The 19,047-nt window shown below is 51.3% G+C and overlaps 11 protein-coding genes across 11 annotated transcripts; 6 read left to right on the top strand and 5 right to left on the bottom strand.

The window, feature by feature from the left end:
- Positions 1 to 704: 704 nt before the first annotated feature.
- On the bottom strand, positions 705 to 1,106 carry N7477_009097 (uncharacterized protein; the record flags this gene model as incomplete). The annotated part of the gene is made up of 2 exons (XM_056970758.1): positions 705 to 831; positions 898 to 1,106. 2 exons carry the CDS (start codon positions 1,104 to 1,106, stop codon positions 705 to 707), a joined length of 336 nt encoding a protein of 111 aa, XP_056817737.1.
- Positions 1,107 to 1,264: 158 nt separating this feature from the next.
- On the bottom strand, positions 1,265 to 3,238 carry N7477_009096 (uncharacterized protein; the record flags this gene model as incomplete). Its single annotated transcript, XM_056970757.1, has 4 exons — positions 1,265 to 1,927; positions 1,980 to 2,786; positions 2,839 to 3,088; positions 3,156 to 3,238. 4 exons carry the CDS (start codon positions 3,236 to 3,238, stop codon positions 1,265 to 1,267), a joined length of 1,803 nt encoding a protein of 600 aa, XP_056817736.1.
- Positions 3,239 to 4,304: 1,066 nt separating this feature from the next.
- N7477_009095 (gamma-glutamylcyclotransferase family protein) lies at positions 4,305 to 4,739 on the top strand (the record flags this gene model as incomplete). Its single annotated transcript, XM_056970756.1, has 1 exon — positions 4,305 to 4,739. The coding sequence occupies one exon, from the start codon at positions 4,305 to 4,307 to the stop codon at positions 4,737 to 4,739; it is 435 nt and encodes a 144-aa protein (XP_056817735.1).
- A 467-nt stretch (positions 4,740 to 5,206) lies between these two features.
- N7477_009094 (histidine phosphatase family protein) lies at positions 5,207 to 6,044 on the bottom strand (the record flags this gene model as incomplete). The annotated part of the gene is made up of 2 exons (XM_056970755.1): positions 5,207 to 5,944; positions 5,985 to 6,044. 2 exons carry the CDS (start codon positions 6,042 to 6,044, stop codon positions 5,207 to 5,209), a joined length of 798 nt encoding a protein of 265 aa, XP_056817734.1.
- A 452-nt stretch (positions 6,045 to 6,496) lies between these two features.
- N7477_009093 (uncharacterized protein) lies at positions 6,497 to 7,551 on the top strand (the record flags this gene model as incomplete). The annotated part of the gene is made up of 4 exons (XM_056970754.1): positions 6,497 to 6,530; positions 6,581 to 6,842; positions 6,899 to 7,279; positions 7,332 to 7,551. The coding sequence occupies 4 exons, from the start codon at positions 6,497 to 6,499 to the stop codon at positions 7,549 to 7,551; spliced, it is 897 nt and encodes a 298-aa protein (XP_056817733.1).
- An 840-nt stretch (positions 7,552 to 8,391) lies between these two features.
- Positions 8,392 to 9,828, top strand: N7477_009092 (bifunctional nucleoside/nucleotide kinase/histidine phosphatase family protein; the record flags this gene model as incomplete). The annotated part of the gene is made up of 3 exons (XM_056970753.1): positions 8,392 to 8,487; positions 8,508 to 9,122; positions 9,175 to 9,828. The coding sequence occupies 3 exons, from the start codon at positions 8,392 to 8,394 to the stop codon at positions 9,826 to 9,828; spliced, it is 1,365 nt and encodes a 454-aa protein (XP_056817732.1).
- A 278-nt stretch (positions 9,829 to 10,106) lies between these two features.
- N7477_009091 (putative vacuolar morphogenesis protein AvaB) lies at positions 10,107 to 13,134 on the top strand (the record flags this gene model as incomplete). Its single annotated transcript, XM_056970752.1, has 5 exons — positions 10,107 to 10,736; positions 10,799 to 12,377; positions 12,428 to 12,536; positions 12,580 to 13,023; positions 13,077 to 13,134. The coding sequence occupies 5 exons, from the start codon at positions 10,107 to 10,109 to the stop codon at positions 13,132 to 13,134; spliced, it is 2,820 nt and encodes a 939-aa protein (XP_056817731.1).
- Positions 13,135 to 13,206: 72 nt separating this feature from the next.
- On the bottom strand, positions 13,207 to 13,470 carry N7477_009090 (uncharacterized protein; the record flags this gene model as incomplete). The annotated part of the gene is made up of 1 exon (XM_056970751.1): positions 13,207 to 13,470. The coding sequence occupies one exon, from the start codon at positions 13,468 to 13,470 to the stop codon at positions 13,207 to 13,209; it is 264 nt and encodes an 87-aa protein (XP_056817730.1).
- Positions 13,471 to 13,641: 171 nt separating this feature from the next.
- On the top strand, positions 13,642 to 16,161 carry N7477_009089 (uncharacterized protein; the record flags this gene model as incomplete). The annotated part of the gene is made up of 1 exon (XM_056970750.1): positions 13,642 to 16,161. The coding sequence occupies one exon, from the start codon at positions 13,642 to 13,644 to the stop codon at positions 16,159 to 16,161; it is 2,520 nt and encodes an 839-aa protein (XP_056817729.1).
- Positions 16,162 to 16,501: 340 nt separating this feature from the next.
- Positions 16,502 to 17,137, bottom strand: N7477_009088 (uncharacterized protein; the record flags this gene model as incomplete). The annotated part of the gene is made up of 1 exon (XM_056970749.1): positions 16,502 to 17,137. One exon carries the CDS (start codon positions 17,135 to 17,137, stop codon positions 16,502 to 16,504), a length of 636 nt encoding a protein of 211 aa, XP_056817728.1.
- Positions 17,138 to 17,998: 861 nt separating this feature from the next.
- N7477_009087 (uncharacterized protein) lies at positions 17,999 to 19,047 on the top strand (the record flags this gene model as incomplete). The annotated part of the gene is made up of 2 exons (XM_056970748.1): positions 17,999 to 18,226; positions 18,253 to 19,047. The coding sequence occupies 2 exons, from the start codon at positions 17,999 to 18,001 to the stop codon at positions 19,045 to 19,047; spliced, it is 1,023 nt and encodes a 340-aa protein (XP_056817727.1).

Below are 19,047 nucleotides of genomic sequence, written 5' to 3'. Positions count from 1 at the left end.
CTTCAGAGGTCTTGCAGGTACGTAAGGAAGTTATCAGAGAATACTTGGATTGGTAGCGGTAGTCAGAGTTTCGCATACGATGGCATTCTCTCTTGGTATTGTTGATCGATTTGAAAAGCCGTTGCAGAGTTGACACTGTGCATGAAGCACTCACCCCGGCAAGATATTCCTACCGCCCCTCGTTGCTGCGGCGAGGGAGGTTTTTATTGCTTTCCAATGATTCTTGATATTCCTGTCATTGAAAGGCCGAATCGCTCAAGCTTGGCACGCGCCTGGTAATATTGGACGTTCAATGTGAGGGCTGGCGATTCTGATTAGCATCGCTCTTGTAATGAGACTTCCCAATTACTGTTCAGAATTTGAGACCAAACAAGAAACTCATCTTCCCAGTTATCTACAAGATACGGGCACTGTCAACTCACCATTCCGAGACCGAGGAAACTTGAAGGCCGGATTGCAAAGGCACCAGCTGATACCTCTCTGTACAGATTTGTCCTGGCTGCTATGTCACGAGGCGGCAGATCCATCGCCGTACAATACAAGCTTATCATTTCCGGGCAAGATCTTATATCTCTCAGCAAAAGTCAGACATATCGGCCGAATGAGTAGGATCCATCAACCTGCTTCCGAATTCAAAATGCTGTCCCAGAAATTTTATCCGAGATCCAGTATTAGTTCCGCACGACCTCCTAAAGATGGAGTGCTCAGCTCACCCAGTTGATCAAGTCTGGATTCAGCCATTGAGCTCCATCAATCCAGTTATTGAACGTGGTGTCAATGTCAAAATCTCGCGAGCCGGAAGATTCGAAGCTGTCCGTGGAGACTAAGATTCTATTTCATGATGCATTAGTCTAGTTTGCATCGACGAACGGTATAGCAGAAGGAACAAACGCATACTGTAAATGTCGAAGAATAGGATAGGCCTTAGCGCAGATGAAGCTCTTGTTCTGGAGACTCTCAACACTTCGACTGCGAGGCAGACCGGAAGTATGGTTCATTCCGCTTACAGAACGGCCGATGTAAAAGGAGATAAAACTGGTGGGTATATATTTGTAGAACACACCAATGAGCGTAGCCTGCTGGGTGTAGCAAACTTGGAAATCCATCAAGAAGGAAAGTAGAGTCCCACTGACGCTGTTCCTCGGCAACTTCGCTATCCAGGAGGCGAAGGGTAGCTTTATTTGCCCTAGAGTCGCTGGAAAGATGGCGGCAAACCTTCGTGAAAAGTTGAAACAACCTAACTTTGAAATGCATCACAGACATGTCACGCATTGGGAAACTCCGGGCTCGTCCCCATGTCTTCCTTCTCGTACAAGATCTCCGGACTCACATTTCTCCGCAGAATATATCTCTTCAAAAAATAAGGGATCTGTCTCAACCCGTATCTCGCATGAAAACGAGTCGGCACAGAGAAAACTTGATCCAACTCCTCAAGAGTCTTATTCTTAGTCTCAGGCATAAAGAACAAAACAAGCCACCATCCAATGATATTCCAGCCGGCGTACCACGCAAATCCACCCTGCGCAGTAAACGCATTACGCAGAGATGGCCAAGTCACGCCGAGAACGAAATTGAAGAACCAGGTTGTCGCCGTCGCGAGTGCCATTCCGTAGGAGCGGACATAGAGAGGGTAAGCCTCTGCGGAGTAGGTAAAAGGGACCGGGCCTCCGCCTGGAGAATAGACTATGCCAAAGAGATAGGTTCCTAGGGCTATGCAGCCTGTTCGGGCGGCGTGGCGAGTTTCTGGGATCCAAAAGGAGAAGCCGGTAAAAAACATTGCTATGGACATTAAAGGGAACGTGGATAGGAGGAGGTTGCGGCGGCCGAAGGTGTCGATTGTGTAGATTGCGGGCATCGCGAAGAGCCAATTTATTACGCCCCAGCCGAGGGATGCGGCAAGGGCTGAGGCTGGTGAGAAGTTTGCTTCCTATTATGGGTTAACTGATGTATCTACATTTGGTGGGCGTGGGGTGATATACCAGGAATATTTCGCTCGAGTAGTACGCGATCACGTTGACACCGCAGAATTGCTGCATGAACATCACCAATTCCGAGGCGATCATCGCACGACGGTTGCGCGGAACAGTGATGAGCTCCAGTAACTTATTTTGACCGAGGACCATGCCCGATTCGGCTTCGAGAAGAACATGCATGTAGTACAAGTCACGCGCCGCTTGGATCTTATGGTGACGCAAGGTACAAATGGACTGATAAGCGCGAAAATATTGCTTCTTACTCATATACCAACGGGGCGACTCCGGACAGGTAAAGACGAAGCAGCAGACCACCAGAGCCGGGAACATGGCTGAAGCCATCATGAGACGCCAATTGAGGCCAACGATGCTCGGGGTATCGGAGACCTTGTAGAAGATCAGGTCCGCGGCATACCCTAGCATGATTCCGAAGGCCGTCCACATCTGCCACTGCATAACCAGAGCACCTCGAATAGCTGGTGGGGCTGTTTCAGCAGCGTACACGGGGACAGTCGCTGATTTCGGACCGATGCCAAACCCCAACGCGAAGCGCGCGATGAACATTCCCCACCATGTCGAGACAAAGCCCTGCCAGAGACAAGCAATGGCGGAGAAGCAGCATGTTATGAAGATTGTCCCTCGACGTCCGAACCAGTGATTGAATGGCACTGTGAGCCAGCACCCCACGAGGGCGCAGCAGAGATATGGCGCTGCGTTGACTAGACCCACCAGCCAGGCGCTTCTCGAGTCTTCGCCAGCGATACCGAATTGGTGTTTGTACCAGATCTGGGCACCGTTCACTACAGTTTCATCCTTCTTGTTGTTAGTACATAAGGTGTGTTGGACACAATGCAAATTGACTCACCATTCCCTGAACGGCCGCAGATAGTGAGCACAGCGCAATGACCACATACATTTTCCATGGCTGCGACCAACGATGCGCAAACTCATGATGCAGAATCTCCTTTTCCTGGCTCGTCAGTCCTGGTACGCGGTCATACTGTTCGGGACTTTGAGCAAGCACGGCGCCCAGCTCGAAAGCGCGGATATCAGTCTCATCGCCAATCTCATGATCGACCGCAAATCTGTGACCCTGTTTGCGCAGCTCGTCATGGCTGTATCCAGCCAACGGATTGGATAGTTTGGCATTGAGGTTTCGTCGAGCACGCTCAGCAGCGGTACCAAAGGTGCGCCGAGGCACGAAATTGGGTTCGGGGGACGTTCTCGTGCTCCTCGAACATGCCTCTGCCTGGTTTGGCAGACATGGTGGGCAGAGGGTATAAGGGGCGAGTTGCACGCAAAAGCAAACCTGAGGACTCGCTAGGTCACATCGAGTGGAACGAACACCTCATCTGAGATCGGCTAGTGCTGAGCAGATGCTGGGGGCCAGATCCAGATCTTCCCGCAGATGGGTTGATCCTGGTTGATTTCGATCCCAAACACCCTTTGTGACTGGTGTCGGATCAGGCATGCACTATTTCCCTTTTTGGCGAGTATCGGGGAACAGGATGATTTCGACGAGATTCTCAGAAGAAGTCCACCGAGGTGCGGAGTACCTGGGTGAGATGCTGACGGAGTCTGACACCGACCTCCACCGGGCGCGTCGATCCCCCAGACTCCGGACCCCACTCAGAATCGGCATCTGAAGAGAAGTTGCCTATCTCTAGCTCTTGATGCCATAAGTGCAGCTGGCTGGACTGCTTGAATAAGCACTGTTTATGAGATTACGAGGGCCCGTGGAAGCTACCTCACCGCTACATCCTATCTACCAAGCGCCAGCCCCTATTCTCATCCTACACGTATCGTGGTATAGCTTCCATTGTTGCCCAGCGTACGTCATCATCATGGAATGATAAAAGCCTGTCGGGATTTCACTCGTGGCTGAAATCCGGGTGAATGATGCTCGAGTGAATGACCGTCTTTGCAAGTGGATACATAGCCTTAGACATGAAAAAGCTGTCCCCGCGGCCTGCATAGCGGGTACATGAATGCTACACACCTTTCTATGTGATAATCCAGGCGGGAAAAGTGCGGAATGATCCAAATACAGTTACATACGATGCATTTCGCTTCCTACTTCCAATCCAGAATAGGACATACGCTGAACGCAACCCGATGACATCAATCCGAACATCCCAGTCCGTGTAAGTTAATAGAAGTGGGCACAATAAAGTAATTGCCGGGACAAGAACAACAAGTCGAGTCTGTGACAAATCCTAAACCAGATCGGTGTCGGGGGGTTCCCACGGACCTCACTTCACGAATAGCCGCCTAACCCGGGAATTCTCATCTTCCCACAAACTCGCCGAAGATACCAACATTTAGCACTACATGGCTGACACTGTATCCCTTGCCCAGGCTGGCTTTCGGGTCGAATACTACTTCTTCTACGGTAGCCTCATGGACCGCACTGTCTTGGCTAGAGTCCTGCAAAAACATCACAGACCCGAGATCTACCCCGCGAGTCTGAAAGGATGGCAACGCAAGATGTGGGGAGAATATCCAGCTCTTGACCACAGCCCAGGATACACCACAAAGGGAACGGCATATGAGGTCCGCTCTTCTCGGGAACGAGATCGTCTCATTGGATACGAGACGGATGCATACAAAGTACAACCCTGCCTCATCGACGTAGGGCATGGGCACTCTGTGCAGGGTAAAACGTTTGTCTGGGATGACGATCCAGAGCTTCTTCGATACGGCACATTCGATCTTAAGGATTGGCTACTGAAACAAAAGGAGTTCGAGATTCAACAATTTCACTAATCTAGTCAGGTTCTATCACTATGGCAGCTTCGGTCCCTATTCCTATGTCTGATGATCGTTAGCAATGATCAATCACATGGCTTGACAAATGCAAAATGGAGTTTTCTACAAGTCAGATAGCAGTTGGACATTGACATTTTGTCTTCAATATGATTCAGATCAGGTCTGTGAAATCATGCTTCATCATGAAAGGAAAGGGACTCGCACATGCAAAGAACGCAAAAGAACTCACCATTCCAACATTTCCCGCCGACTGAGAACAGTCGACGAGCCTCTGGATCGATGACATGGTACCCCTCTGATGACTGATGATCATTAGCGACGATCAAAGGTGAAAACACAGAACAGTTGAAGCTTCATCAGAAATTGTGATGTGTGGATTGTTATCCTCAAGATTATTCAGAACAGGTCTGTGAGAAATCGATATTTCATCATCGAAGCAAAAGAAAAAACAAAGGACTCACCATTCAAGCAGTCGACACGAGTTCGTCCATCGTTTGCCTTGCGCATTGCCTGGTAGTGTACATCCCATCCATCTCGAGATGGAGCGTGCTATCCACCGCCAGGATGGTGACCGACCATCCGATCAACGAAGGGCTTCCACCAAGCGGCGTCGGTGGTTGGTCCTTCATAAGCCAGGGTGGTTCCACATTCACTTGCAGGGCATTTGCCATCAGCAGCTCCTGTGGCGGCCCCCCTGGACGAATGTCGACTTCCATGACACCAGTATTGGACCAGACTGGGTGCATGTAGTCATCGGTACTCGCACTATCAGCCACATGGAACGACTGCGAGCCGAAGAGGTCCGCCAAACACGACCAAAGAACCTGCAAGATCATCCCATGTGCCACCAACCCAATGACCGCATCGCTGCTAGTAGTGCGATCGGCCATCAGCGGCAAGATCTGATCTCGCAGGAATCCATTGATTCGCAACTTCATCGAGGCAACCGACTCGGCTCGTAGCGGCGCATTTGGCATTGATCCGCATCCAAAACACCGCTCCCGTAACTTCGCGGTCTGAAAAGGCTCCAGCGGAGGACCACTGCGCAGCTGATGCCGACAGATGATCCGAGCAGTCTGGGTAGCACGACTGAGATCCGACGACAGAACACGGTTGAAGCGAATTGGACGATCGCGAAAATACCGAGCAAGCCGCATGGCCTGTTCGCACCCAAGGGGGTCAGGCCCGACTGGCCGGCGATTCTGGGTTGTCAGTTTAGGGTCTGGTGCTCTATCCGTGCACATACAATGCTTGGCCCACATTATGCTGGCATTCTGCATGGCGGATGAGGAACAGTCTCATCTTGGGTTAGGCAGGATTCTTGACAGGAACAGGCCTAGAGACCAAGTTGAGACTGGGAGCTAGTTGAAAATGATGTCCCTATGAACGCATGTCCGAAGGCAAAAGCCAATGGCTGGATATCCCAAAGCAGACACACCCATGGTCAAGTCATTGAGCCTGGAAGCTGGAGCTAGAGGATCTGCAATTTCAGATGGATTGAAGAGAAGAAAATAAAATGAGAAGCGAGAGCTAAATAGTCGGCGGTGGAGCAGCAGAAAAAATCTCCCCACTCATAAACAAACAGTGCAAACGCAAACAAAAAATATGGATAGAATCATCACCGGTGACACTGTTGCTTTTGCTTGAATTTTGCTTCTGTCAAGTGTGTGAGGTGATTGCAGTGTCAATTACAGTGAGCTCAATGCCTGGGAACAAGTTTTGTTTATCTGTGGGAGCTAACAAAGTCAAAGACTATGGCCGACGTTGAGATCCCCAAAGAGGAGGAGAGTGAGTAAAACTTTCTAGAATATTTCCAGCTCCCAGCTGACCATACAAAGCTCCTAGGACTCCTTATACTCCTAATCAGAATGTCCGTACCAATGGCCGTGCCTTCAATTCTGCCAATTGGCGTACCAAAGGCGATAGTCCCCAGGCTTCTCCTTCGCCGCGTACCATTACCTCTCGTTCCGCCTTCAGTCGCCCCGGTCCCCATGTGCCTCAAGCCATCTCGGAGGGTCGCCGTCTCTACGTGGGAAACATGCCATATACGGCCAAAACGGAGGATGTGGAGGCCCTGTTCACGGCGGCCCAGTATTCGGTGTAAGGAACAATGTGGTGCCAAATTTGTGCTTCACATGCTGAAATCGAATTCATAGCGAGCGTATTGATATTGCCATCGATCCTTTCACCGGCCGGAATCCCTCCTACTGCTTTGTCGACTTGCAGACCAAAGAAGCGGCTGAACGGGCCATGATCGAGTTGGACGGGCGTGACATGCAGGGTCGAGCTGTCAGGGTCAAGCCCGGTGTCACTAAGTCTGCTAGTGAACGAACTGATGACCGATCGGGAGAACGAACTGGCGAACAGAGCCGAGGAGCTTCCAATAACATCATCAATGCTCGCTGGCGTAGTCCGGCAACCGCCGTTACGCCTCCTCCTGATTCCAGCCAGCGTGTATATGTTGGAGGTTTGCCTCGAGTGGCTGAGCAGGAGACTGTGGAAAGTAACATGAAGAATTTCTTCTCAGAGTTCAGGGTGTATGATCAATCCCTCCTCCTTTCCTTCAGAAGTAAATTGACTGTTCAGTAGTGAGGCTATAAGCAAGCTTTTCGCTCCCCATCCCGCCAAGCGCTTTGATCCCGGTGATCACTACTACCTGTTCGTCGAATTGGACACTGCTGAGGAAGCGCAACGTGCCATGGATACCCTGAATGGCCAGACTGGTCCGTGGGGAGGTCCGCTTCGTGTGAATCGTGCGCGGGGACCTAGCCAAAGGCCTGGCGAGCGCAAAGAGGAGATCATTGCATGAACCGAATCACATTGAGGTTTTGATAGAATGATGCATCATGAATAATAGAAAATTTAGGAAGAACGAGAACCAGGTTTCTCCAGCAGATGCCGCCTGATTGAAGATTGCGGAATCGGATGACGTTTAGTGGAGTCGGAGAAATCCAGACTTTCTGCTTCACCGCTGCAAGATCCCTCCCTTTTCACCTGTTGCGGGCTTGTGCCTTTTACCTTTTACTTTTTTTTTTCATTTTTCTCTATTTTCTTTTTCCATCTTCCTTTTGAGGATCTCTCGGTTACCCTATTCGACCTAGTCGCGGTTTTGCATGTTGAGTAGACGACGACTACGACTACGATCTGCTTGTCCTAGGCCCGGAACCTCTCCCTAGTTTTCCCGAAACCACATTTAACAGACATGTCGACTGGAAGTGTGATCCGGAGTCAGCAGCAGCATAAGGTCTTTGTTGCTAGCGTAAGTGAATTCTTCAATTTCAATTCTACTTGGGCTCTCCTGGGGACTCTGGCCCCCCCCACGGATCTTCTCAGGAATATCCGCGGGGATCCCTGCGTTGCCCCTCCTTTTGCCTCGGCTGTGCCCTTAGATAGACATGATCTTAGTCTACCGCCCCGTGAATCATTCCGCGGTTTCTGTACTGGCGGGAATCAGCAAAGATGTATCGTCTGGAACACAGTTCAAATAATTGGTGTCAGGGAGTTCACGTGAGGCAGTGGTCAGGCAACGACAAGATCCCGATTCGGGCGTTGCCCGTGGACATCCCCGGGCCTTAGTATTGTCTGTCATTCTGCGCTCCGACTCTTTCTATGCTTTCTTTCCTTCGTGACTTCACGGTCATTATTCACCATGTATGCTAACGTGATCGCAAAGTCCGATGAGTCAAAGATATGTGTGGTCATGGTTGGTCTGCCGGCCCAGGCAAGAGCCTCATCGCCGGCAAAGGTACGCGTCCCGAGTCATAGAGAGGAATGAAGACTAACGAGATTGTAGCTATGAGATACTTGGCATGGGTCGGAATTCCCGCGCGCGTGTTCAATGTCGGCAGCTATCGTCGCCACGCCACGCCTCAGCCGGCAGCCACCTTCTTTGACCCTCACAATGAGGAAGGTGAGCGCATGCGTCGCGCTGCCGTAGAGGCGGCCATGTCCGACATGCTCAATTGGTTCAAGAAGGGCAAGGGTGTAGTAGCCATCTTAGATGCTACGAACTCAACCAAGGAGCGCCGAAAGTGGATTTACGAAAGTTGTCGGGATGCCGATATTGAGACTCTATTTGTTGAGTCTCTTTGTGATGACGAAGATCTGATCATGACCAACATTCTCGAAGTCAAGACCACGTCACCTGATTATAAGGGACAAGATCCTGAGCTGGCTGCTGTCGACTTCCGCAACCGCATTCGCAATTACGAGAAAGTATACGAGACTATCGACGACAATGAGAAGAAATACACATATGTCAAACTCATCAATGTTGGCTCCACCGTGATTATCAACCAGATCAAGGATTACCTGTCTAGTCGGCTCGTCTACTACATCCAGAACCTGCACATCAAGCCACGGTCCATTTGGCTGTCAAGAGTATGTCTGCCGTCTCCATCCATTCGAGACCACAAACTAATTGCGTCTGCAGCATGGTGAATCAGAGTTCAACTTGACTGGCAAAATTGGCGGGGACTCTAATATATCCGAACGTGGCGAGCTATACGCCCAGGCCCTACCCCGACTCATGCGCGAATCTGGAATTCCTGCCAACACCAAGATTGTCATCTGGACATCGACTCTCCGTCGCACAATCCAAACCGCCCGCCACCTAAAGGCTGAGACGGGCTTCGAAAAGCTGGAATGGAAGGCACTGGACGAGCTGGACTCGGGCGTTTGCGACGGCCTGACCTACGAGGAAATCGCTGAAAAGTACCCGGAAGACTTTGCAGCACGCGACGAGGACAAGTACAACTATCGCTACCGCGGCGGCGAGTCCTATCGCGATGTAGTCATCCGTCTTGAGCCCATTATTATGGAGCTAGAGCGCAGCGAGAACGTCATTATTGTCACTCACCAGGCTGTTCTCCGTTGCATCTATTCGTACTTCTTGAATGTGCCCCAGGAGAAAAGTCCCTGGATGGAAGTCCCTCTTCACACACTTATCAAACTGACTCCCCGCGCCTATGGTACCGAGGAGCAGCGCTTCAAGGCCGACATTCCTGCTGTCTCTACCTGGCGTGGCAAGGGCTCGCAGGCCAAGCATCAGGAGTTCCCCACGGAAAGCAAGGAGGCCCAGCACTAAGCATCGGAACGGCGTTTGTCATTCAAGGCGTCGGAGTACATATGAGATCCTGAGACGGAACACTATCAGATACCAATGAAAAAATGAAAATGTTATTCATAGATGACGAGACTCATTTTTCTGCAGTTGTAAAACGTTTCCTAGATGCAGGGAATTTGGATGTATCCCTTGGAAATAAGGCAGCAACATGAGTCAGCATAGACGTCACGGGCCTTGGCCGAGCTCCTGGAGCTGCGCAACAACCACTCGGACATGAATTGACCCCTCATCGGACTGCGATGTTATCCGCCTTCACCGCGCGGCCACTGGTCGAATTAAGGCCGCGCGATAAATCAAAGATTGACTCCGTCCTCGCCTACGGTGACCGTCTTCTCGCCGGCCTCAACAACGGCTCTCTCCGCATCTATCGTGTCACAGACGACAACGCGACCGAGCTACTCCGTGAATTGGAGAAGTTCTCCCGCTACCGTATTGAGCAGCTTGCGCTTGTGAAAGAAGTGGGTGTGCTGGTCTCGCTGGCCGGTGGCTATGTCTCGCTCCACGACTCTCAGACCTATGAGTTGAATGAACAGTTGGCTCAGACGAAGGGTGCTTCAGCGTTTGCTATTACCTCGAATGTGGTGAATGATCCGGATACGAATGTTCCAGCTATTGTATCGAGGTTGGTGGTCGCTGTCAAGCGGAAGATTTTCATGTGGGTTTGGCGTGACATGGAGCTTGAGCCGAACACTACGGAGCTGAGCTTGGTTAGTGCCGTCAAGACCATGACTTGGGTCTCTGCTACGAAGCTTGTTGTTGGCCTGAGCTCTAGCTATGTTATGGTTGATATCAAGAGTGGCCAGGTCTTTGAGCTTCCTGGCCCGGGAATATGGAGGAGTCAGGAAGATTTACAGGAGTTGGCGCTGCGAGTATGAGCTATATTGGCATGGGTGGTATGGTGCCGAGACCGCTTGCTACAAGATTGTGCGAGGGTCAGATCTTGCTAGCGAAGGATATCAACACGCTTTTTATTGACGTTGATGGCCAGCCTCTCGGTCGGAGGCAGATTCCCTGGAGCCATGCGCCTGTGGAAATTGGGTATTCATACCCATTCCTCTTGGCTCTTCATGACACTGCTAAGGGTGTGCTCGAAGTCCGGAACCCGGAAACTCTATCACTGCTTCAGTCTATTCCTCTGCCCTCGGCTAGCATTCTGCACATACCCCAGCCGAACATCAGTCTGGCTCATGCTGGCAAAGGCTTCCTAGTCGCTAGTGATCGGACTATCTGGAGAATGGAGGCTCTGAGCTACGACACCCAGATCGATGCGCTGGTAGAGAAGGGTTACTTGGATGAGGCAATCAGCATGCTCGGCATGCTTGAGGATGCTCTTCTACGAGACAAGGCCGGCCGACTACGCTCCACCCAGCTAGAGAAAGCTCAAAGCTTATTCGCATTGCGGAAGTATCGCGACTCTTTGGACCTCTTCACCGAGATTGCTGCTCCTCCCGAGATCGTCATTCGTCTTTACCCCCGCTTGATCGCCGGTGACCTCTCTGCTATTCCGGAGAAGAACGGATCCGATCAAGCAAACGACTCTCAATGTGACGAGTCATCCGAACTGGCTAAGGATGGGCCCCCAAATGGGCCCCCAAATGGACTCACGTCCCTTCACGCCCCCTCTGTTCAGTCTCTTTTGCGAAGGACCGAAGATGGCAGTGACGCCAGCAGTACCCGTGACGAAGAAAAGGACCTGAAATTATCTGTCCGTGAGCTCCAGGGATACCTGGCGGATGTCCGCCGACGGTTTCAGCGATACCTTGGCCCGGAGGGTACGTTGAGAACACCGGCACCTACCGAAGCTACAGATGAAGCGAGTGCCTCTGTGCTCAAACTTCTCGACTTCCCTACGCCCGAAAACTTTTTGGAAGTCATTCGTGCCAAGGCTCGGCTCGTAGACACTACGCTGTTCAGAGCACATATGTTTGCTACGCCATCTCTTGCAGGGTCTCTATTCAGAATTGCCAATTTCTGCGACCCTGATGTGGTGATGGAACGTCTCGAAGGGACAGGTCGATATAATGATTTGATCGACTTCCTCTACGGCAAGAATCTCCATCGCCAGGCTTTGGAATTGCTTTACAGATTGGGTCATGAGGAGTCAGGGTTACTTAGCGGACCAACTCGCACAGTCGCATACTTGCAGGATCTCCCACCTGAACACATCGATTTAATACTCGAGTTCGGAAAATGGCCACTTGAAGAGAACCATGACATGGGCATGGAAATCTTCCTTGCAGAGACCGAAAATGCCGAGACGTTACCAAGGCACCGTGTCCTAAGCTTTTTGGAGGGCATTGAGATCAAGCTTGCTATTCGGTATCTCGAACATGTCATTCAAGAATGGAATGATATGTCGCCTGACATGCATCAGCGGCTTCTGATGCTGTATCTTGATCGAATCTACGCTGACAAAAGCGACAAGGATTGCAAGGACAAGTTCCTGTCTATGCTCAGGGAAAGTGAACAATATTCACCAGCGAAGACTTTGGATCGACTGGATCGCGAGGGTATGTATCGCTAGCAGTCCGAACTATCGAATAAATTTAACATTTTACAGATCCAGACTTCTACGAGGCACGGGCTATCGTCTTTGGCAAGATGGGTCAGCATCGCCAGGTTCTGGAAATTTACGTTTTCAAGCTTCATGACCATGACAAAGCCGAGGAGTATGTTGAATCCATTCATTTCAGTCCACGCTAACCCCTACAGGTATTGCAACCAAGTGCATCTCACCGAGCCTCCATCCGAAGACGATGACGAGAAGACAATCTACCTCACTCTCCTGTCCCTCTACCTCGAGCCACCACACGGTTACCAACCCCAACATGGCCCCGCATTGGTTGTTCTCGCCAAACATGGATCCCGGCTACCGGCAGATGCAGCCCTTGGCTTGATCCCTGCAGCATTGCCTGTGCAGGAACTGGAGTTCTACTTCAAGGGTCGAATGCGCGCAGCCAATTCCGTCTTCAACGAGGCCCGCATTGTGGCGAGTTTGCGCAAGTCCCGCGACGTGCAGACTCAGGCTCAGCTCCTCCTCGGTGAAGGTGTACGGGGAGGCGGTACCCGGGCACGCCACGTCACTGTTACCGAAGAACGGATCTGTGGTGTGTGTCACAAGCGATTGGGAGGAAGTGTGATCAACGTCTTCCCTGAGTAAGTCCTCCCGCTTCCCCGCCATGCCTGATCATGTCTGACCCTTTCTTCAGCAACACTGTCGTCCATCTGGGCTGTGCGAGCCGCATTCCCAACTTTCGTTCCGGGTAGCAAGCATCTGCGGTTTTGATTTCGTTTCCAGCGTCGTTTTGATACCCAGTGTAGCATAGATATTTTGGACATTCATGCATCATCTCCAACCACTTCTTCGCCGTAATTTGCCTCCTCCTCGGCATCTTTCTCTGAGATCTTGCCCTTATCTTCCTCCATACGTGCGGTCAGGAAGACATTGACTTGCTCTTGTAGCTGTGGGACGAGGGTCTGCAGGGCTGCAAGGTGGGCTTGTTTCGCAGCGAGCGATTCGGCGTTGGAAGCGGGGATTTCATGCTCGAAAGTCTTAGTGGTATCAGGAGCAGAATATACAGCCTTGAGAGTGAGAGAGACCATATTTGCGGAGTAAACAAAAACGAGTGGTGTAATGAAGTGGGATAAACTGGAGGCAGAAAGATTCGGTGGGGGGGAGAAAGATCGGCGGCGGCGGAGCTAGACCGGAAGGGGGCAGCTTGCACCTTCAACTTGAGACCAAACACTGCCACTATTTCACGGACATGAAGCGCCATGAGCAATAACATGCGCTCTCCCGCCTCTCCAGGGCGTCCTCGGAGACTCCCGGTCTATAGACATGCTCATCCTCCATCAGACGAGGAGGAGGATTCCGACGACGAATTACATCGCCCCGGATCCTCCGGCAGCGATGCCTCTTCCAACGTAACCACGGTCTCAGCGGCTCCCATTACCCCAGTTACGACTCTGCCCCCGGCGGCGGGTTATTTTCCCCCCATCCACGCTCCACACCGGTCACTACGTCGCCTCAACACGCGTCTCGCACTATGCCAGACTCCAGCGGACGTCGACCTTCTGGTCGGGTCCCCCTCGATCGAATTACAGAGACATCGGTCTAGACACCATTCTCAAGGCTTTTTTGAACCGTCTCTGCCTACCGCTTCATCGGAAATGCCTGCGGTCTCGGCATCCCGCATCGCGGCCCAGGCGGCAATGCAGCAGAACAGACGATCTCCAAACGTACTCAGCCCCCGCGAAGGCCGCAGTCGTGCTGGCAGTGCCTCACCTCCGCTTATCCCCCCACCACTGCGTATCAATCAGCAGCCGTCTCCGTCTCTTCCTCCTCCAACAGCTCCCAGCGTTGCTACTACAGCTGCGAACGTGGTGTTCCCGCGGGCCGGGCAACCACTACCTGAACAACCGCCTGAGAAACAGAAGAAGAAGAATAAGCTATTCTCAAAACCGAAACATATCAATCTCAGCCGTGACAAAGATCCACGAGACCGTGGCCTCCCCTCACCAAGCAAAATTGCAGGTCTATCGCGTATGGTCAGCGTGTCTACCACGAGCCTCGCCGATCTCCCGTCCAACAACTCCTCCATGTACAATCTCTCGAATGCGTCCGTGAGCACAGTCGTGCCAGCCGATCGGTCCCCAGCTCCACCGGAAAAGGAGAAAGATAAGGACAAACATAAACACCATTTCCTGTCCAGACAGAAATTGAAGCTCAAAGACCGGAGTGACGACCACTATAACCTGCCCCTCTCCTCGGCTTCTAGCAACTCTCGTCCCGCTGATCCCAACGCCCCGCAATCTCTTTATTCATTCACCAGCCCGGCATCACCAGCACCAGGTGCAACATTTGGCAAATCAGTCAGTGGCTTGGATTTGCTACATGGCGGACGAGCACTACGAGAGAAGAAGAAGGAAGGGAAGGAAAAGGAAAAGGCACTTGCCGAGTCAGAGCAGATAGATTGGCTGGCCAATTCTACTGGTGCTTCGACGATCTCATTCCCTGGCCCTTCCTCGCTGAATAATTCCGGTGGTGTACTTGGCGAAGCCATGCTGCGAGAGACACTGCAGGGCTTTGGCTTAAATAACATGTCTCCCGAGGATGCATGGGACTTTCTCAAGGCTAAGCTTCTGGTTATCTTTGATGGTGAGGATGTGCGCATTGCTATTGAAGATCTCAACAAGCTTGTCCTTGTGCACTTGCAGCGCTGTGTGCACAAGAGGACGCCAGCAGCCATCATTATGGACCTCCAGGAACTGCTCGAAACGGGGTTTGCTACTTTGAACCACAGTTCTTTGGCTGGAGTGCCTGATGAGAAGCTTGTTCCGCACTTGGTGCAAATTTGGATGCTGGTTTTTGGAACGATCCTGCCGTTCATCCAAGCTGTTTTCCTTCCACTTGACCTGGAGTTCAAGGGTTGTGGATCGATCATGACTAGTCGCGAAGCACTTGACTTTTGGGGCCCTCCACCAGCTGGTGGAACCCTTGACGTTCGCAGCTTGGTGCTCATTGCATTTCGAGACTGTATCATTTTGAACCGCTACGAGGCTCTCAAAGCTACCTTTTCTCGTCTAAGTCTCGATAGCATCAATGCAGGGTTTCCAACACTCAGCGTCACAACCAAGAGTGCCGGAACAGGTGGCCGACCTGGCACCGCCGCTTCCCTTGACGCAGGCTTCGGCAGCTTTAACTCGCAGTCATCCACTCTGCTCAGCACCGGTGCTGCAGGTAGCTACTCCTCCGACCCGGTGAGCGCCCTTGCCAATCCCCGACCTTCAAGTAGCGACTCTCGCAGCCGTGCTGCGTCCAACACCTCATCCAACCCAGACCCAATGATCTTCTCCTCCGTGTCGTCTCCCCCAACATCGAACCAGCGCCCTACCATCATCCACCGTGTCGGCTCCGCCGACTCCTCGCACGTCATCACCGAAACCGTCGGCCGCATGCTCCAATGCGTCAGTGTACTCGCCAGCGTACAAACAGACGATCCTTCCCAAGAACGCATCGAGGTCCTCAGTAAAACTCTCAAGCACAATTGGCTAGGCCGCGGTCGCACAGGCCGCGACCGACGTGGCTTCGTCGGTGCCAAAATTCGGCCTGTCATGGTCGGTAGTACACCTACTCTGGATGACAATGATTCCTTGACGACGGCGGGAATCAGTATCGGAGCTAGCACGAGCACCGGGGGCTCTCGCAACCGCGGAGATTCCGACTCCTCGGAGTGGAGTGGACCTGGTACGAGTCTGCGCAGTGGTCCAAGGCGCGAATTGAGTGTACTTTGATTTGTTATGATTCATGATGGTGGTATAGGTATCCTAGGCTTAGGATGGTTGGCGTTGGGTAATTTTTTTGAGCATATGTAGAATCCGAGATAGGAATCAATTTATCCAGCATGTTGCTGCTGCTGGACCACCAAATGTGTCCACATGAAAACTTTACTCGTCGTAAGTCTTCACGTCTTTAGGAAAACGCATACTAGGCTTCACCTACGTTATGAATAAAATCAATCTGTCCCATTGAATGGTACACAATTCCTCAATCATTGGGTTCTTTCCATTAATCCACATGCCCACGAGACACCAATCTAATTATTCCCCGTCAAACCCATGTACCATGACTCCATCAGGAAGACATACTAGAATCCAGATCCCATATTCTCTCAGGCGGATCTCCAAGAGTGGAATGGATTTTAGTCCACCGATTCGAGATTGTGCTCGACGCATACCTCAACCCGCTGATGTTGTTCCATTCTGCTGTGATCTCAGCCCAGGTTCCCCCGTACTCTTTCAGTTTGAAGAGAAGTATATCCTCAGCAGTTGCTAATTCCCAGCTTTGGGGAATCGGGATTCCTTTGCGTCTTTTGTGTTCACTTCCGGGCGAGGTAGCAGGTGTCTCTTGTCTTGCGTGCTTTGTGGGTGTTGTTGCGCCTGGGCAGGTTTGTTCGTTAGGTGGGAGGTCATCGGTGATTGTGGTTCTGAGGCGTCTCTTGAGTGGTGTTGCTAGTTGGGGCTGATCTTGTTCCTTGACTGGGATTGTGGTTGCTGGATTGCTCAGCTTGGGTGGCTTTGGCTTGTAGATCTCCATGATGGGAGCGGTCACAGTGCTTTTTGAGAGCCTCGAGACGACGAGCGTGGAGTCTTGTGAGATGGGAACGATGGCTCGAGGAGAGTCTCGCTGTTCCATTTCATCCATGAGATCGCCCACATCATCGACGGTGAGCGGATCCATCAGGGCCAGCTCGTCTGGTCGGGTGAGCATCAATGAGTACCTGGACTTCCTGGATACCATAAATAATATGATGGGAAATGTAAACTTGGAGTATTGGAGATGTTGGAGGGAGTTCGAGGTGAGGGAAGTGATTGAAGTCCAGGTCAGTAGTGAACACGACACAATGAGGGATCAAGTGGGATATTGAGATACTCATTTCAAGTGTTGAAATGATGAAGTTATCTGGGATGAACGTTGCCTATCAATTCTCCTCTTATAAACCTCATCGTCCACATTCCACCTTGTCTTAGGTAGCTTCAAGATGTAAGTGATTCAGGACTATCTGTCGAGTGGTCTTTTTAATTCAATAACCCGAGCTTTATTAGTACTTATAACATCATAGAGCTTGGCTTACCTACTCTATGAATTGAGTGTAGAAACTTGGGAAGGGGCGTGGGTTGGAGAAGATGTAGAAATATACACAGCATGATGGCCCTATATGATATACTCGATGGTAATGCGCTTCGTCTATGGTAGAAGGACATGGATCTCATGTGATAATCTATAGATGACAATTCAATGTTCAATCCCTGAGCTACATGTGTAGGATAATGAACGGTAGCATCATAGATGTTATATTTCTTGATGTCCAGAAGTATAGCACAAATGAAATCGATATTCTTTACCGTATGGCTGCTTCACATATGTTCTCCTTCATTCGGAACCTCCATTCTGCTGAGCCCAGCGTTGAACCCAAGTTGCTTGATCAAATTCGTATTGCACAGCTGTTGACGGTCAGTCATCTTAAATTCCCGATTTACGCGGGGAGACTTCTTTGGCCTCGGCAAGTGGAGAGAGAGAGAGTACTTGAGCCTCGACGCAACAACAACTTCACTCTTTCAGCAACGCAACATGACTGACTCGCCAGCACAGTCAGGTACAAAGCGGAAGCGACTCTCCTATGCGTGTAATGACTGCCGGGAGAAAAAGACTCGGCGCGATGAGGAGCAGCCATGCCGGAATTGTCGTCTCGCTGGAGTCCAATGTGTGACCACCGACAAAAGACGTGATAACGCACCAGTTTCTCATCGGCGGCGTCACAACTCGGCTTTAGCAAGAGCTGAAATCGCGGAATGGTTGGTCAATTCACTCTGCCGATGGCTCAGGACACCAGAGTGCACAGCTCCAAGCGGGGGCATCTCCGCTTGGCCGCGCCACGCCCAGGACACCAGAGTCCAGTCTGTCCTCTATTGCTCCTGCTCCTCAGGACCAACTCAGACTTTGGAGCCAATGCTGGGGCAAAGAGGGGATGGAGAACGGGTCGCCTTCCCATGATGCCGTGCTTCGTCGGATCCAGCACAGTGGAGTTGCTAGGTGAATGGCTTAACATGGCTCTTTATCGTCTGAACATCCCAAAGTCACATATGGCTCCTCCTATTATCAATGGTGATTTTGCGTCTTTGATTCTTGAACGTTCGCCTGATCTTCCACCACCACCAGAGAGACGCCGAGCCATCGACACCTTTCGGAAAACTCTCTACCAACTCTTCCCGTTTCTAAGTCATGATGATGGTGACATTATCTCAAAAGAAGGTTTCACGGCTCAGAACTTACTACTGCGTAAAGCCTCAGATGCGCCCGGCAATGGATTGACATATTTGATCATCACCGCGGGCCTCTTAGCCACACCATCCTCTGAAGAGACCAGAACACTTGTTTCATCTTACCTGAGTTGTTGTAACTCCCTACTTGGATACACGCTGGCTACGCGCTCATTGAAGTCAGTGCAGTTCGTACTCTTGTTTTCAATCGTTCTACAGAGCTGCGACAAGCTCGCATGGGCATGGGATGTCCTCTCCATGGGCGTGTCTCTTGCCCAGTCGATCGGAATATATCGATCTTCGGCCAGTGCGATTGGTGATCAATCAAACAGATCTACCTCGGAGGGGAATACATGGTGA

Source organism: Penicillium maclennaniae (genome assembly GCF_028827695.1).
Source record: "Penicillium maclennaniae strain IBT 15551 chromosome Unknown utg000008l:1.0-3552695.0:1.0-3555053.0, whole genome shotgun sequence".
NCBI classification, from domain to species: Eukaryota; Fungi; Ascomycota; class Eurotiomycetes; order Eurotiales; family Aspergillaceae; genus Penicillium; species Penicillium maclennaniae.
The sequence above is the reverse complement of the archived record's forward strand: the minus strand, read 5'-3'. Positions and strand labels throughout refer to the sequence as shown.